At 35.3% G+C, this 19,793-nt stretch overlaps 1 protein-coding gene across 1 annotated transcript; it reads left to right on the top strand.

Annotated features, from left to right (window-relative positions):
• Positions 1 to 1,564: 1,564 nt before the first annotated feature.
• Positions 1,565 to 2,851, top strand: LOC118047764 (salicylic acid-binding protein 2). The gene is made up of 3 exons (XM_035057130.2): positions 1,565 to 2,022; positions 2,134 to 2,244; positions 2,347 to 2,851. Exons 1-3 carry the CDS (start codon positions 1,648 to 1,650, stop codon positions 2,623 to 2,625), a joined length of 765 nt encoding a protein of 254 aa, XP_034913021.1. The 5' UTR covers positions 1,565 to 1,647; the 3' UTR covers positions 2,626 to 2,851.
• The last annotated feature ends 16,942 nt before the right edge of the window (positions 2,852 to 19,793 follow it).

Below are 19,793 nucleotides of genomic sequence, written 5' to 3'. Positions count from 1 at the left end.
ACTATCCATGTGCATGTACAGTAAAAATAGGATATATACCAAGAAACAATTTAATTAAATATTGAAAAGTAAAACAATGAAAGAATTTTGTTTAAATTTTCAATCATGAACTGATCTCTTACGAAATATGTTCATTTTCCTGAGAATTTACAGAAGAAAAATAGAAGAAAGAGTTGCGTTTGTATTTCAGTTAACTTCTCCAAACAACAAGCTATCTTCTTGGTCATATTATTTGAAGTTCTTCAACGAAGAAAGCATGGCTGCTTTCAATCATGAAAGTATTTTTCATCGTGATCACGTTCGGTCAAACTCCATTTTTTGGGTGAAGGTAAAATTATGTGGTGATCATATCCAGTTGCTAGTATTCGGACGCAAGGTTGTTAATTCCGTTCCGTTTTATCTAGAATAGCCAAAACAACGGAACAAAACAAAACAATTTTCATCGCATTTTAAATCTCGGTCTGTTCTGGATTTTTCGGCTAAATTTCAGCCGGAATGTTCCGGTTTCATTCCACATATTCCATTCCGCTCTTGAAAAGCCATTGAATCAAATTGAACCTTGTTCAATTTAATTAATTAAATCACCCAAGTATTTTCAATAACAATAATATTATTAATAATATTGAAAATTATTGTTACTATTTTCATTAACAATGATATTAATTTTTTAAAAATTAGATTTATCACTAATATATATGGTTTATATTCATGTTGTTTTTTTTCATGTTTATACTTTGTAGGAATTTGAGCAAAACAAGATATGCTTTAGATTCCATTAACCTTGATAATATTGACCTAACTTATATTTAAAATATTTGAGTTAAAATATTTTACTTTCATAATATTTTGATATTTTGTTTAAGTTGAATTACTTTAAGTTAAAGATCTATTTAATCTTGACTATTTAGAAATATTTTAAATTTCGAAATTATATTGATTTGGCATTGTGTTTTTATTGCATAATTTATAATTAATTTAACTTGAATTTGGATTATATTTGTTGAATATATATATATGAACAGTACAACCTCGAAACAGCACGCCGAAAAACTTCGAAACTGAAACATTTCATTTCAATTGAAAAAACAAAACACGTACTGAAACGAAATTAACAACCTTACTCGAACGTCTCTTACTTACGTCTCTTACTTTTCATTATTCCAATTTATGAAATAAGTAATTCAAAAGATAATTGTTCCGGAAACGAAACAGATTTCCTGTAAATACATAAAATTGTTTGGAACGACTACTCATGTTCAAAGTAGGGTCATATTAATTTGAAGTTCTTCAACGACGGAAACGTGGCTGCTTTTCATCTTGAATATATATATTTAATTGTTGAATTTCAAAATTATTTGATGCACTTCCTCCCCAATATTGCATGTTAATACCATCAAAAGATTGAACGCATGACTTGACTTCTCAAAGAAAATAATGCCTAGGAGTTTTTTATCAAAAAAAAAAACATGTGACTTTTGACATTTCCCACTTTCAACTTTTCAACAGACGGTACTCTCTATATATACCACCAAGCAACGACATTACTAGGCACAATCAAGGCATTACGAAAATATAACGTACTGTCAAGCGAAACCAAAAGCCTTTACTTTTTTTAGAGCACTATCAATCAGCAAAGAAAAAAGAAAAATGGGAGATAGCAACAATCAAACAACGCATTTTGTTCTGATCCATGGTTCAGCTTCAGGAGCTTGGGCATGGTACAAGGTGAAGACAATGCTAGAGGCAGCTGGCCACTCTGTCACGGCCCTTGACATGAGTGCATCAGGGGTGAACACAAAAACACTGGAAGAAGTTGTTACTTTTGATCAGTATAATGAGCCCTTGATCGAGTTCATGGCCAACTTAGCTGAAAATGAAAAGGTCGTATTGGTGGCTCATAGTCTAGGCGGCTTAAACGTGGCTTTTGCTATGGAGAAGTTCCCAGAGAAGATTTCTCTAGCTGTTTTTGTTACAGCATTCTTGCCTGATACCGAGCACAGGCCATCGTATATGTTAGAGAAGGTACCGCAATTCATTTTATTTTGCATTTAATTGAAAACATGCAAATGTAAAGGCATTACCAATCATCTCTAACTTTCAATTAACCCTTATACATTGTGTTCTTTCTGTTAGTTTATTGAAAATAGCCCAGCCGTGGCAGACGGGTGGCAGAGTGTAGTGTCTTCAACGGCGGGATATGAGGCATTCATGAAGTCCACTGCTTTTAACCTTGCCTCCCCTGAGGTACGGCTGATCATGAATCTGATTACAAATTGATTTTCGATCCTGGACTGATCTGTTTGACTGCAATAACTAGTGTAGTGATGATATTTTTCTTGTTTGCAGGATCTCAGTCTCCAGACGCTTCTAAAGAGATCAGGATCATTGTTTCTTGAAAGTCTGGCCAAGGCAAACAAGTTCACGAAGGAGAAATTTGGATCGGTTGTGCGAGATTATGTAGTTTGTACTCAAGATTTATTGGTGGTTCCGTCATTGCAGCGCTTCATGATTGAACACAACGAGGTTAAGGAAGTGATGGAGATTCCAGCAGATCATATGGCAATTGCTTCTAGGCCTAAAGAACTCTGTCAATTTCTTCTGGAGTTTGCACGCAAGCATGCATAGATTGTTCTAGGCTGCCTATACACACACACACACACACACACACACACACACACATAATAGGATGGCTGTTGAAATAAAATAAAGAAGAGATAGGTGTTGGCTTCATTTTTAGATTTTCTCTTACGAATATTCTTTGAATTGCAAGCGCGCCGTTCGTGCCATCATTATTTGTATTTATATCTATTGTACTCTTTTCCAATTATGAAGAATAAATAAGGTTGATTTCTAGTCTGGCTTGATTTTTTATATTATGTTCTCTTCAGCTTGCTCCTATATGGGTTCTTCATTCATAATACAAAATCTTCGTGCAAAATTTAATACACTACAAGATTTCACAGTTTTACCAATGGAAATATTCTATCGGTGTGTGATTAGGAGTTATTCGGTAAATTATTTACCGACTACATTACCTACGGAATACGTCCGTCGGCTTTCCTTTCATCGGTGATTCCATATTCCGTCGCTATATCGGTAGGAAAAACAGAAAAAACATTTGCCGATGGTTTTACGGACGGAATATGCTCGCCAAAACAAAAAAGTTTTCCGCTTGAAATATACCGACAGAATAAAATCCGTCGGTGATATAGTGTATTACCGACAGCCATTACCTGTTGGTAAATATGTCGGCGACTGTTTGAAATACCGACCAAATATATTCGTCTATAAATTCATCGGTACGTTTGGCAGGTATTGTCAAATGCCGACGGAGTAATTCCATAGGTAGCTCTGTCGGTGAGTGTACAAAGTACCGACCAAATGTATCCATCTGTAATTTCGTCGGTGATGGTGGTAGTTACTGTCAAATGCCGACAGATGAAGTCCGTCGGTAAATCCCTTTGTTATTGTTTTTTTTTAATTTGTTTTTTAAAAATTATTTAGAATACATAATAGAAAATGATATAAATTAATGGTAATAAAAACCAAATATGCAAATAAAATTTATATTAAGCATCAAAAACAAAAAATCAAAGTTAAATAATATTCATTACAAAATGAATGTGTTTCATAAAAATATTAAAAAAAAATTTAAAGGTAAATAATGTTTATTAAAAATTAATATAAAGGAGGAGGAGGCTGCTGGTCATACGACCAAAAAGGATTAAGAGCACATGTTCCACCTTGTGCTAACATGTGCTATGTTCATGACCATTTCACGAAGCTGTTCGTAAGCCGCTCTTTGTTGTTCAGACTCCGCTCTTTGTTGTTCTTTGAGTTGTGTGTACATCTCTAATAGGTGGTCGTACTTTTCGATCAGCTGAGCCATGTGTTGCTGCAAGGCCATGAACTCCTTAGATTGGGAGCTCAATATTGATTGGGAGCTCCTAACGGTTGAAGCACTAAGGGCCAACCACAAGTTGTCAGCCGTAGTGTTGGAGAGCCCGTAAACCTGATTTTTATCAGGTCCACCTGACGATCCAACCTCTATCCACAAATCTAGACCGAATTCTAGATGGGTTGTTGGATCGTCCCCGTATCTCTCCCTCAACCGATTATTATAGGTCTCTTGAAAATTAAAAAAGTTATCATCATAAAGTTTTCAATAAACATAATAATAACTTACAAAATAAAATGGTTGAGCACGGCTGTCAACGAACTGTTGCGCCCTCTTTTGGCGGTCTTAACTCCGCACGTGCATCTCCACAAACAGCTCCATCGGGCTCGGCTCACGTCCAAGAGACGTAGCCTATAATGAAAAAAAAATATTAATAACAAATTAATTGAACGACATATTTCATTTAAATTAATCTTACCATCTGTTTCACATGTGTAGCAAACAGAATGGAGCCGCTGGTGTGCGTTGTCACCGAGCCATGAATTGGCCGATTCCGGTTGCCAGAACCGGACTTTAAGCATTGTGTGAACCGCTCATATGTCACGTGTTGAAGATAGTGCGGCCATATATCTTCCGGGATATATATCGGTTTGAAATCCCTCCAAACCACAACATCGTTCTAGCCTGGGAACCCCCTATCCCTCGCTGTTTTTATACCCTTTTTTGGGCTTCGTACCAAAAATCACGCAACCTACTTCACGGAAGAAAAGATTACATTTCGAAACATAAATTTTTTTTCTAAAAAAAACGTTGTATTGTTTTCGATGTTACCTAGTTGTCGTGTGCTTTTCCCATACCCTCCTCACAACAATGTTATGTTCACTGTCCCGGCAGAATCGATCCTGTGTATAAAAATTTACTTTAAAAAAAATAATAATTTATTTACAATTATATTAATAATTTATTAGAAATAAGCTGAAAATTATATATTAACACTAACCTCAAATCTGGAAAACCATGCAATGATTTGAGGCATCCATTCAGGATGCCTGGATATCTGACTCCATTAAAACAATGGAATCTCCATTGACGATTTAAACACCGATGATATTACTCGAGTGGCCTCAATGTTTGTGAACCTGAAAATAAATGAAATTAATGAAATAGTGATTACTTCATAAATTATGTTTTAAATTTTTTTTATATAAAACTAAAACCTTAACAAACTTACATTGAAAGGTCGTCCTTCCATTTTGCCTCGTACTTGCGGGTAAATTGATTCCGCTGCGAAGGCATGTGCCTCTGCGCTGTGAACCAGCGCTGGAAGATGCAGCATCAATTGATGGCGCAGGTGGTGTAGGTGCCTCTTCTTCTGATGCACCTAAGGAAATATCATCCTCGCTGCTAGACGAACTTGATGCGACTAGACGTGAACGACCAACTCTGGTTTTCATTCTGCGCATCTACCCAATTAAATGAAAATGTTAAAAAAAATTCGACAACACCTCCCATATACTGGATACTACCCAAATCCACAAACCTGCAAATATTAACAATAGCCACAACCAATTGACCCAATCTATACTGATTATTTCAACATATTCAATTACTAATCCTAAGGTAAATTCAACATTAACAATTACAATTCAAAACATTATTCAATAATTATGCCAATACAACAAAACAATAAACTCAAAATAAATGGAAATAATTAAACACAAATCATGCAATAATAGAGTAAAATTAATAATTCTCCCAACATATTCAATTACTAATTCTAAGGTAAATTCAACATTAACAATATTAATTCAACAAATTATTCAATAATTATGCCAATACAACAATAAAATATATTAAATAAATTAAAAAAAGAATTATAGACTAACAATTAAAATCAATGGAAACAATTACACAAATCATGCAATAATATAGTAAAATTACTAATTATTCCAACATATTCGATTACTAATTCTAAAGTAAATTCAACATTAACAATTATAATTCAACAAATTAATCAATAATTATGTCAATACAACAATAAACTATATTCAATAAATTAAAAAAAAATTATAGACTAACAATTAAAATCAATGGAAATAATTACACACAAATCATGTAATAATAGAGTAAAATTACTAATTATTCCAACATATTCAATTACTAACTCTAAGGTAAATTCAACAATAACAACAAATATTCAACAAATTAACTAATAACAATTATGCCAATACAACAATAAAAAATATTCAATAAATTCAGAAAAAAAAACTATAGACTTTAGGAAAGAAATATGCATACCTTAATAATGTGTTGAATTTAAAACTTTATCTACATTACAAAAAAAATACACCAAAACAAAAAACATAACAAGAATAAACATAACTAAAAATGAAATAAAATAAAATAGAAAAAAACACATACCTTTTAATGTGATGAAGATTCACAACAAATCTTGCTAGAGATTCTAGGTGAAAGCCTTGAAGGATTGAGAGGGAAAAAATCACAATTTTAAGGTGAAAAATAGAGGAGAAGAAAAAATGAACTGAAGGGGCGGTTGCTGGAACTTATAGGTTAGTTTTACCGACGGAAAAAAAAAAATTAAATTCAATCCCTCGGTAACATGTCAAAAATCCGTCAACAATTTTTGAATTTTGCACTGAAATTTTTAGTTACCCTCCATATTTTTCGCGGTCCATCGATAATTTCGTCGGTAATCTGACACGATCAGAGGTGCATTCAATGCACACCCTTTGAAATTTGCACATTCCGTCGGTATTGTTGTTCGTAAAATTTGCCCACCGATAAATTACCAAAGGAAATAATTACGTTGGTATGGACGTCGGTGATTATGCCATTCTGTTGTAATTATTTTTTAACTCTCTCTGATATGTCGATGGACATAAGTCTGTCAGCATAGATGTCGGTGATTGTGGCATTCTGTTGTAATTATTTTTTAACTCTCTGTGAGATGCCAACGGACATATGTCTGTCGGTATTGTCGTCGATGATTGTGGCATTTTGTTGTAATTATTTTCCAACTCTCTGTGAGATGCCGACGGACTTTATTTCATCAGTATGGACGTCGGTAATTGTTGCAATGTACAAGAAATGTTGTATTTGTATTTCCTATTTATCTTATTACAAAATCTTCAATGATAAACTGTCCATTGCACAAAACAATAACAATAGTGCTTAAACAATAAATATATATTTCGTGTTACAAAATATATCATCCATAATGTAAATTACATGAAGAAAAGGGTTTTTACACATGGGACTTGTTTACATGTCATTGAATTTCTACAAATTATATTGATGAATTTTGGATAATACCATTGAGGACTTAAAGTGATGTTTAGGGGATTCTTTGGAAGAATATGTATGTTGAGAATTGGTTATGTATTGTTGATGGTCTTGTGATAAAACTTTGAATGTGATTGAATTTTTATACATGTTCAAACTCGGTTAGGGATGAGTTATGAAAGGGAGTAAACTAACATAGACCATATGCTTAGTCAAGGGAAAGAGAAAAATCATAAACGGCTCCATCATTGCTGCTGATTGTAAAACGGCAACGACTTGCATTGATGATTTCTGGGTCGGTAGCGACATAGTTTGCGTTGATGATTTCTAGTTCGGCAGCGGTCTAGTTTTCATCAACAATTCTTAAGTCAATAGTATGTTGTGCGCTGAAAATTTCATCACCAATTGTAGACATAGGTTGCGTTGACAATTTCTGGGTCAACAACGACTTAGTTTTAATTGACAATTCTTGAGATAGTAGTAAGTTGTGTGCGCAAATTATTCCAGCGTCAACATTAGAAATGTGTTGCCTTGAGGATTTCTGGGTTAGCAGCAACTCAGTTTTTGTCAATGATTTCTGAGTAAGCAGTAGACGATTCCAGCGTTAGCTATAAAAATATGTTGCGTAGACAATTTCTAGGTCTAAAGCAACTCAATTTTAATAAATGATTTCTGAGTAAGCAATAGACTAAGTACGTTGAAGACTTCTTGTGTCAGGAGCGAAGCAGTTTTTGCTGCCGATTTAGGTATCACCAGCGAACCAGTTTCTCTATCAATTTCTCTATCATCAGCTCACCAGTTTTCACTGTTGATTTCTGTGTCACTAGAGAATTTTTCGCTATCGATTTTTGTGTCACGAGTAAAACAGTTTTTGATGTCGATTCATGTGTCATCAGCAAACCAGCTTTCGCTGTCGATTTTTGTGTCACCAATGAACCAACTTTTGGTCTCGATGTTCTGTGACAGACTTCCATATCATAATTGACTTAACTGCCTGTAACGAATTCATTGTATGATTGTGTAATATGTGTGGAACACTGGAATGTGAACATATGGATTCTTGAAATATGTAAGGTGATGAGTCATGTGATTTCAGAGCAATGCAAATGTGCTGATTTGTAACCATTGATGTGTTAGGTGGTGCAACCCAGATCGGACCTTTGACCGGGCAAAGACCCTTCACGAGAGGAACAGGTAGGTGGTTTCCATCTTTTTCTTGTATAATGTAAATGTTAGAAATAACTTGTTTGACGATGATATATTGTTAAGTTATTGATGAATAGTAAACCGATTATGAAATGTTGATTGAGTTGTTGATGAATGTTAAACTGATTATGAGTTGTTGAGTAAGTTGTTAATGAATGTTAAACCGATTATGAAATGTTGATTGAGTTGTTGTTTAGCTTCAGCTAATAGCACCCGAGATAAATGACTGAGTTGTGATTGATGATTTATTTTGGCTAATGGCATCTGAGATGGGTGACCAGGTTGTGATTGATGATTAGCTTCGGCTAATGGCATCCTAGATGAATGGCCGGATTGCGTTCATGATTAGTCTCGACAAATGGCACTCTAGAGGGATGGTCGGGTTGAATATAACGATTAGCTTTGGCTAATGGCATCTTAGAAGGATGGTCAAGTTGATTATGATAATTGGGTTCGGCTAATGGTATCCATGAGAGATGACGGGTTTGATTTTGTGAATAGTTTTGGTCAATAGCATCTAAGACGAATGATTAAGTTTAAATATTGTGATTACCTACGTCTTAAATTACTAGTCTTAAATGTCCTAGTTATCTTAAATTTAGATAGCAATTATTTTCCCTTTTAAATTAGCAACCCAAAAGTGGAACGAAGTATTTTACATATTATATAAACTACTCATCATAGTTACATTTGCAAAATGTAATATTAATCCAACTAACATCAACGGTTTTTTAGTTCACCTTTTTAGAATTCCACTACCAGAAATTCGCTAAATACCAACGGAATCCCTGACGGAATATTTCTGTCGGTATTTTTTGGTCGAAATTACAGACCGAATTACGGATGGAAAGTTCAGAATTAATGAAAAAAAGGCGGGTACCCGAGGCGGGGGTTTGGCGGGTGATTTTTCTGACAGAATCACCAACGGATTCAAATCCTGGGACCCGCACCATCAAAAATACCAACGAAATCACCGACGGATTTGAATGCTAGATCCGTACGTACGACGTGACAGGTGCACAATCAAAAAATACCAACGGAATCACCGAGGGATTTGAAAAAAGCGGTCTGTGCGGTGACGTGTCGATTCCCCGTGACATTTAGCGACAGAGTCACCGTCGGTGTTATTTCGTCGGTGAGTCCATCGGAAAAAGTGAATATATTACCGACATTCTCCTCCCCTATTTCTCCTTGTTCTTCCTAATCGTATTTCTTGAAGTTTTGTGGTCACAGCATCCATGTTTTGATTTACCGACGGATTTTATCAATATTTGTAAGTAATTCTATCTTTTTAAATTTTAACATTTAAATGTCAATTTTATTGTTTTTTTAGTATAAGTATTTTTATTAGTAGATGTACATGTTTTATTGTTATTTCTCAAACAAATTTGTAGTTTATTAATGTATAATTGTATACCTGTTATGGTTTGTTTTAGATTTGTAAGATTGTATTTGTTTGTAAATTGTTAAAACTTTGTGGAATTACAAGTTATGTTTTGAAATAATTAATAGCTTGCTTAATGGATCCTTTTTAAGTTTTATCGATGGTATTGCAAAGTGGTAATTTCTGTTAATATTATATATATATATATATATATATATATATATATATATATATATATATTAATTTGTATGGACGTTGATAAATGATAATGAATATTTAATATTTATGAGAAGTTGTGAATGGTTTGTTGGATAATTTTGAGGTAAAGTAATATATTTACAAGTTTATTTACCTAACTAAGTTAATTAATATATACATGATGTCATCATAATTTTATAGAGGTTCGATAGAAGTCATGGATGATCGTTCATGGATGTATCTAGATTCACCCCAAGGATTGCGGAGGATAGATTATTGTAACGGGGTTCAGGGTTTTATTAATTTCGCAACATCTATTCCCAGAAATTTTACTGGAGGCGGTATTAGGTGTCCATGCAGGAAGTGTCAAAATAAAAAGTATCTGCATCCAGATGTTGTAATGATGCATCTTCTACACAAAGGGTTTGTGGAGGATTACCAGTGTTGGTATGCACATGGAGAGGTATTTGTTAGTAATAGGAGAAGGAGAGAAACAGTGGTTGGGTCAACTTCAAGTGGTAGCAACGTGCATGAAGCGGCAAATGACAACACTAATCCTTACATAAACATGGTTATGGATGCAATGAGAATGAATCAAGGTAATGTCAGTCAATGTCCAATCGTAGAAGAAGAACCTAATGTAGAGGCAGCTAGGTTTTTTGATTTGTTGAAAGATTCTGACGAACCATTATGGGATGGCTGCACAAACCACAGTAAGTTATCGGTTGTGGCACAGGTGTTCACCATCAAGTTAGATCACGGGCTGAGTGAGGCCGGGTATGATAAAATTATTGATTGGGCAAGAAGCATTTTACCTGAAGGGAACAGGCTCAAAGAGAACTTCTATGCTGCGAAGTCCATGATGAAACCCCTCGGTTTAGGATACCAAAAAATTGACATGTGCCCTAACTTCTGCATGTTATACTACCTTGAAAATGCTGAGATGACCGAGTGCATGACATACGGGCATTCGCGTTACAAACCCAGAACTGGCAGTGGAAAGACTCTAGTGGCGTATAAAAAACTTAGATATTTCCCGATCACACCTAGACTGCAGAGGTTATTCATGTCACGAAGGACTGCTGAGCATATGACATGGCACCAAACACATGATGTGGTTGATGGTGTGATGGTGCATCCTTCTAACGGCGAAGCGTGGAAACGCTTTAACAGTGTGCATCTTGACTTTTCAGCTGAATCAAGGAATGTGCGTCTTGGGTTGTGTGCAGACGGATTCAACCCATTTGGGTAATTTGCTGCTCCCTATTCTTGTTGGCCGATCATACTCACAGTTTATAACTTGTCACCCGGAATGTGTACGAGGCCAGAGTTCATGTTTTTATCTACTGTCATACCCGGTCCAAGCAGCCCGAGGCGAAATATAGATGTTTGTCTTCGACCGTTAATTGATGAGCTGGCGCAGTTGTGGTCCTCCGGAGCTCTGACTTATGATATATCGAGGAAACAAAATTTCCTTATGAGGGCGGCTTTGATGTGGACTATCAATGATTTTCCATCTTATGGAATGCTTTCTGGTTGGAGCACACATGGGAAGCTCGCATGTCCATACTACATAGAAAACAACAAGGCATTCACACTAGCAAACGGAGGTAAAGCTTCTTTTTTTGACCGTCACCGTCGCTTCTTGCCACTTAATCACAGGTTCAGAGAGAACAAAAAAGATTTTTTTGTTGGCAGAGTTGAAAAAGATGTTGCATCCCCGCATCTTTCTGGTGAAGAATTGCATCATGTTGTATCAGAGTACGGTGACATTGTGTTTGGCCTTCAATCAGGTAAGCAAAAGTTTCCTGGTTTTGGTTTGACCCATAATTGGGTAAAGCGAAGTATCTTTTGGGAGCTTCCTTATTGGAAAACCAATCTTCTCCGCCATAACCTTGACGTCATGCATATCGAAAAGAATGTGTTTGAGAATATTTTCAACACCGTCATGGATGTGAAGGGGAAGACAAAGGACAACATCAAGGCTAGATTGGATATAGCTTTATACTGTAACCGTAAAAATATGGAGTTGGTTTATGAGGAGTCACGGGTCGCAAAACCAAGGGCAAGCTTCGTGTTAGAGAAAAACGCACAGCTGCTAGTCTACAAATGGCTTAAGAGTCTGCGTTTTTCAGATGGATATGCATCGAACATATCAAGGCTTGTTAACATAGAGGACTGCAAAATATGAGGGAAATGACTGCCACGTGTTTATGCAAACACTCATCCCATTAGCTTTTCGTGATTTGTTGCCAAAGGGAATATGGGATGCATTGACGGAGATCAGTCATTTCTTCAGAGATATATGCTCCAGCAAGTTGAATGTTGAGCACATTGAGAGGCTTCAAACGAATATCATCGAGACACTATACAAACTTGAGATGATATTCCCTCCCTCATTTTCTGACTCAATGGAGCATCTCCCTATACATCTACCATTCGAGGTAAAAGCTGGAGGACCGGTCCAGTATAGATGGATGTACCCATTCGAACGGTGAGATATTATAGTTGCAATAGAATTCATATCTAAAAGTTTTTTCTATGTTTTTCTTAATTGGAAATACTTGAATTATAATTCAATGCAGGTACTTGTTTAATCTCAAGAAAAAGGTTAAGAACAAGGCGCATGTTGAGGCTTCGATATGTGAGGCCTATATTGTTGAAGAGATATCAACATTTATCTCGTACTATTTCGAACCTCATATGAGAACAAGAATCAATCGCATTCCACGGCATGACGATGGTGGTGAAGTGCCTTCCAGTGGGAACTTGTCAATATTCTCCAAAACTGGACGACTCACACCTAAAAATGCCGTACGAGGAAGATTTTTGTCGGAAATAGAATTCAAACAAGCACACAACTATGTTCTATTTAACTGTGATGAGTTGAGACCATTTATTTAGTAAGTTTGTTTATATGTGTGTTTTGTCAGTAAAATATTGGTAATTATATATTGTGAAATCATACACTCATTATCACTTGCAGGCAACATCGACAATATTTGCTCTCCAATAACTCGCAGCTGACCGACTCTCAGATCTTTCAATTACAAGATGAACAATTTGCCACATGGTTCAGAACACATGTAAGCACTATCACAAACTCATTCTAACTTGCAAAATTACTGTACGTATGCATGCCATTACGAGATTCTCGTTCATTTACCGTTTATTGATGTACATTACATGTATACAAGGTTTATCAAATGGGAAGAAGTGCGTCTAAGTCATTGTCTTCACTAAGCCTCGGGCCTGAAAGAAAAGTTAAGTGCTACAATGGGTATTTTGTCAATGGATACGTTTTCCATACTGAAGAATACGGGCAAGGAAGAAAGACATACAACTGCGGTGTTTGTGTTAAAGGATCCATAAATAGTGAGTTAGAAGTTGACTACTATGGTGGATTAGAAGAGGTCGTCGAACTACAATATCATAGCAAGCAGAATACAATATTTTTATTCAAATGCTATTGATATGACACGACGGACAGAGGAATCAGAGTTGATACGCACCATGGTCTGGTCGAAATCAACTCAAAAGCTAGACTCCGCAACATAAACGATGTCTTTGTTTTCGCAAAGCAATGTCAACAAGTTTATTACACATACACCCCTTCATTTAGAAAGGATCGATCAAGAGTTGATTGGTTGTCCGTTTTGAAAACGAAACCACGGGGTCGTGTCGAGGTTGTTCAGGATGAGAACGAAGAAACAAGTGTGCGGGATGAAGTCTTTCAAGTTAGTGAGTTGGTTGAACCATATCGAGTTGCTCCTTCGATTGAATTGGAAGAAAATTCAAATTTTCGTGTTTCCGATGATAGTCTTGTTGATGTTGACGTAGAGGAGTTGAACGTTGTTTTGAGCTCTAGCGGACAAGCAAATGTCGATGAAGAAGATGATATCCATATTGAAGATTGTGATGAAAGTGATGATTATTCAATTGATGACGAAGAAGAAGATAATTCTGACTAACTATCAAAACGAAGCCCTGTGTAAAACCCTTTTCTTCATGTAATTTATATTATGGATGATATATTTTGTAACATGAAATATATATTTATTGTTTAAGCACTGTTGCTATTATTTTGTGCGATGGACAATTTATTATTGAATTTTTTGCAGGAAGGTAAACAGAAAATACAAACACAAAACCTTTGTACATTGCACAATCACCGACGGACCTCCGTCCGTCGGCATCTCACAGAAAGTTCGAAAATAATTACACCGAAATGCCACAATTACCGACGAACATACCGACGTCCGTCGGCATCTCACAGAGAGTTCGAAAATAATTACACCGAAATGCCACAATCACCGATGAACCTACCGACGGAACTACGTCCATCGGCATCTCATAGAGAGTTCAAAAATAATTACACCGAAATGCCACAATCACCGACGGACCTACCGACAGACCTACGTCCGTCGGCATCTCACAGAGAGTTCAAAAGTAATTACACCGAAATGCCACAATCACCGACGTCCGTACCGACGGACTGAGGTCCGTCGGCATCTCACAGAGAGTTTGAAAATAATTACACCGAAATGCCACAATCACCGACGTCCATACCGACGAATTTATCGACGTTTATACCAATGGAATTTATCCGTCGGTAAGTTGTCGGTGGCAAATTTTACCGACAAAAATACCGACAGAATGCGCGAATTCCAAAGGGTGTGAATTAAATGTACCTCTGACCGTGTCAGATTACCGACGGAATCACTGACGGACCGCGAAAAATTTGGAGCGCAATTAAAAAATTCGGAGCGAAATTCAAAAATTATCGACGGATTGTTTGCCTTTTACCGACGGATTTAAAAAATTAATAATATTTTTTAATATCCGTCGGTAAATCTGCCAAATGACCTATAAGTTCCAGCGCCCGCCGCTTCCCCTCATTTTTTCTTCTCCTCCGTTTTTCTTCTCCTCCGCTGCGCTGTGATTTCCAATTTTTTGCTCTCAATCTTTCAAGGCTTGCACCTTGAATCTCTTGCAAGATTCGAAAATCAATGGAAATATTTTGTTGTTTTGTTGTATTTTTTTGTAATGTAGATAAAGTTTTGAATTGGACATATTATTATATTATTAAGGTATGTATATTTCGTTCCTTTTCTTGATGTAGGTTTTGTTTTTGAATTTTTTGAATATTTTTTATTGTTGTGTTGTTATAATTGGTATTAGTTAATTTGTTGGATGTTTGTTGTTAATTTTGAATCTAACTTAGAATTATTAATTGACTATGTTAGAATAATTAGTAATTTTACTCTATTATTGCATGATTTTTATTTAATTATTTCCATTGATTTTAATTGTTATTCTATATTTTTTTTAATTTATTGAATATAATTTGTTGTTGTATTGCCATATATAATTGTTGATTAATTTGTTGAATTAATATTGTAAATGTTGAATTTACCTTAGAATAATTTATTGTTGTATTGACATAATTATTGAATAATTTGTTGAATTGTAATTGTTAATGTAGAATTTACTTTAGGATTAGTAATTCAATATGTTGGAATAATTAGTATAGATTGGGTCAATTGGTTGTGGATATTGTTAATATTTGCAGGTTTGTGGATTTGGGTAGTATCCAAGTATAGGGGAGGTGCTGCTGAAATTTTTTTAACATTTCAATTGAATTATATAATTATTTATATAAAATTGGTTGGATGTACAGAATGAAAACCAGAGTTTCACGTACGATTGTATCTACTTCGTCTAGCAGCGACGAAGACATTTCCTTAGGTGCCTCTCAAGAAGAGGCACCTACACCACTTGCTCCGTCAGCTGATGCTGCCTCTTCCAGCGATGCTTCACGTCGCAGAAGCGGCATGCCTTCGTAGCGAAATCGATGCAACCGCAAGTACGAGGCACAATGGAAGGACGACCTTTCAATGTAAGTTTGTTAAGGTTTTATTTTTCTTTAAAAAAAAAACAAATTTGAGGTTCACAAACAAATTTATGAAGTCAATATTTAATTAATTTCAATTCTTTTCAGGTTCACAAACATTGAGGCCGCCCGAGTAATATCATTGGCGTTTAAAGCGTCGATGGAGATTCCATTGTTTCAATGGAGTCAGATATCCAAGCATCCTGAATAGATGCCTCAAATCAATGCATGGTTTTACAGATTTGAGGTTCGTGTTAATATATAATTTTCAGCTTATCTCTAATAAATTCTTAATATAATTGTAAATAAATTATTAACATTTTTAAAAATTATTTTTTATACACAACATCAATTCTGCTGGGACGAGGAACATAACAATGTTGTGAGGAGGGTGTGGGAAAATCATGCGGCAACTAGGTAACATAAAAAACAATACAATTTTTTTTTACAAAGAAATTTATGTTTCGAAATGTAATTTTTTATTGCGTTAAGTAGGTTGCGTGATTTTTGGTACGAAGCCCAAAAAAAGGCAAAAAAAACTGCGAGGGATAAGGGGTTCCAAGGCTGGAACGTGTTGCGGTTTGGAGGGATTTCAAACTGATATACATCCCGGATGATATATGGCTGCAATATCTTGAGCACGTGACGTCTGAGCGGTTCACATGACGCTCACAGTCCGGTGCTGGCAACCAGAATCGGCCAATTCATGGCTCGGTGACAACGCACACCGGCGGCTCCGTTCCGTTTGCTGGTCATGCGAAACGGATGGTAAGATTAATTTAAATGAAATATATCGTTCAATTAATTTTTTGTTAATAATTTTTTTTTATTATAGGCTACGTCTCTTGGACGTGAGCTGAGCCCTATGGAGCTGTTTGTGGAGACGCACGTGCGGAGTCAAGACCGCCAAAAAGGGGTGCAACAGTTCGTTGACAGTCGCGCTCAATATTTTGTGGTATGTTTATTCATCCATTTTATTTTGTAAGTTATTATTATGTTTATTGAATTGAATATGATGATTACTTTTTTTTTTTTTTCAGGAGACCTATAATAATCGGTTGAGGGAGACATACGGGGACGACCCTTCGACCCGTCCGGAATTCGATCTGGATTTGTGGATGGAGGCTGGATCGTCAGGTGGACCCGATAAGAATCGGGTTTACGGCCTCTCCAACACTAGGGCCGACACCTTGCGGACGACCCGTACTGCTTCAACCGTCGGGAGCTCCCAATCAGTATCGAGCTCCCAATCTAAGGAGTTTGTGGCCTTGCAGCAAAGGTGCGACCAGATATCAGAGGCGTACACACAACTCAAGGAACAATACACAGCAGAATCTGCACAACAAAGAGCGGGCTATGAAGAGCTTCGTCAAATGGTCATAAACATGTCACAAGGTGGAACATGTGCACCCAATCCAAGTTGGCCGCATAACAGTCAGCCTCCTCCTCCTCCTCCTGATCCTCCTCAACCTCCTTTATATTAATTTTTGATAAATATTATTTACATTTAAAATTTCATTTAATGTTTTTTTGAACAATTTCATTTTGTAATGAATATTATGTTTTATCATTTTTTTGTTTTCGATGCTTAATATAATTTTTATTTGCATAATTGGTTTTTATTATCATTAATTTATATCATTTTATATTATGTATTCTAAATAATTATAAAAAAAAATAAAAATAAAAAATTACTAAGGGATTTACCGACGGAATATATCCGTCGGCATTAGACAGTAGCCGCACCGACAAATTTCCAGACGGATTAATTCGGTCGGTGTTTTCATGACTCACCAATAGATTTACAGACGGATTTATTTCGTCGGTATTATAATTTACCGACGAATTTACAGACGGTATATTCTGTCAGTATTTCAAAAATTCACCGACTAATTTACCGACAGAAAATAACCGTTGGCGAATTGTGATATCACCGATGGAATAAAAATTCATCGGTATTATTGAAGCGGGAATTGTTTTTGTTTTTGGTGCGCAAATTCCGTCTGTAAAGTCGCCGGTAAATGGTTTTTTTGTTTTGCCAACCGATATAGCGACGGAATGGGGAATCACCGACGAAAGGTAAGCCGACGGACGTATTCCGTCGGTACGTTAGTCGGTAAATAATTTACCGACGGTTTTACAGTCACACACCGACGGAATAATTCCGTCGGTAAAACTGTGAATTCTCGTGGTGTTCTCAAACCTCTCTATTTAAAATGAAAAAAAAAATAAACATTGAATTCATTTATAAAATTTTAGCATTTTAATTCAGCAAACACACATATTTATTAAACTTCAGATCCGGATGTGTTGGGTGTTCTTTTTTCCTTCAGAAAATAAAGGGCCAGTTGTTAGAAAGTAAAGAGAGGGACTAAATTTTGAAAAATCTTATCACGCAAACAACTTTTTTTGTTTAAAAGAAACTTAGAAGGAAATTACAAAAGTATGAAGCGACTATCCATGTGCATGTACAGTAAAAATAGGATATATACCAAGAAACAATTTAATTAAATATTGAAAAGTAAAACAATGAAAGAATTTCGTTTGAATTTTCAATCTTGAACTGATCTCTTACGAAATATGTTCATTTTCCTGAGAATTTACAGAAGAAAAATAGAAGAAAGAGTTGCGTTTGTAGTTGAGTTAACTTCTCCAAAGAACAAGCTATATATCTTCTTGGTCATATTATTTGAAGTTCTTCAACGAAGAAAGCATGGCTGCTTTCAATCATGAAAGTATTTTTCATCGTGATCATATCCAGTTGCTAGTACTCGGACGTCTCTTACTTTTCATTATTCCAATCTATGAAATAAGTAATTCAAAAGATAATTGTTACGGAAACGAAACAGATTTCCTGTAAATACATAAAATTGTTTGGAACGACTACTCATGTTCAAAGTAGGGTCATATTAATTTGAAGTTCTTCAACGACGGAAACATGGCTGCTTTTCATCGTGAAGAAAAGCAGAAGAAAGAGTTGGGTTTGTATTTGAGGAGTCAACTTCTCCAAGGACAAGCTATCTTCTTGGTCATATTATTAGATAGACTTACGAATAAAAACTAGACTTGAAACAAATAACAAAACAACTTTCTAAAGAAGTTTTAGGATAGTACCTGATGAAGTCTACTTCAAGTAAAATACTTATGGATTTGCTGAAAGATCTCTACATTAACTAGTCTTAAATGTCCTAGTTATCTTAAATTTAGATAATAATTATTTTTACTTTTAAATTAATTAGCCACCCAAAAGTCGGAGTATTTTGCATATTATATAAATTATTCATCATAGGTTAGATTTGCAAAATGTAATATTAATCCAACTAACATCAACAATTTTGTACATAACCTAAAGCCTCTCTTTTTAAAAAAATAAAAAAAAAATACCTAGATCCCTTTATATTTGAAAAATAAAAAGTGTTGAATTCATTTATATTATTTTAGAATTTTAATTTAGCAAACACATATATACTAAACTTCAGATCCGGAATGTGTTGGGTGTTTTTTTTTTTTTTCCATTAGAAATTAAAGGGCTAGTTATTAGAAAATAAAGGGTGGGACTAAATTTAAAAAATCATAAATTGGAGGCCTTGTCATGCAAACAACTTTTTGGTTTAAAAGAAACTTAGAAGGAAATTACAAAAGTCTGAAACGACTATCCATGTGCATGTACAGTAAAAATAGGATACCAAGAAACAATTTAATTAACTATTGAAAAGTAAAACAATGAAAGATTTTTTTTTTATTTTCAATCTTGAACTGATCTGTTACGAAATATGTTCATTTTCCTGAGAATTTACAGAAGAAAAATAGAAGAAAGTTGCGTTTGTATTTGAGTTAACTTCTCCAAAGAACAAACTATCTTCTTGGTCATATTATTTGAAGTTCTTCAACGAAGAAAGCATGGCTGCTTT

This window comes from Populus alba, chromosome 7 (assembly GCF_005239225.2).
Source record: "Populus alba chromosome 7, ASM523922v2, whole genome shotgun sequence".
Lineage (NCBI taxonomy): Eukaryota > Viridiplantae > Streptophyta > Magnoliopsida > Malpighiales > Salicaceae > Populus > Populus alba.
This window is presented reverse-complemented; position numbering and strand designations above follow the sequence as displayed.

Coding starts and splice junctions, on each gene's coding strand:
- LOC118047764 (XM_035057130.2), top strand. CDS start 1,648: ATGGGAGATAGCAACAATCAAACAACGCATTTTGTTCTGATCCATGGT. Junction 2,023..2,133: donor CATCGTATATGTTAGAGAAG/GTACCGCAATTC, acceptor TCTTTCTGTTAG/TTTATTGAAAATAGCCCAGC. Junction 2,245..2,346: donor TTAACCTTGCCTCCCCTGAG/GTACGGCTGATC, acceptor TCTTGTTTGCAG/GATCTCAGTCTCCAGACGCT.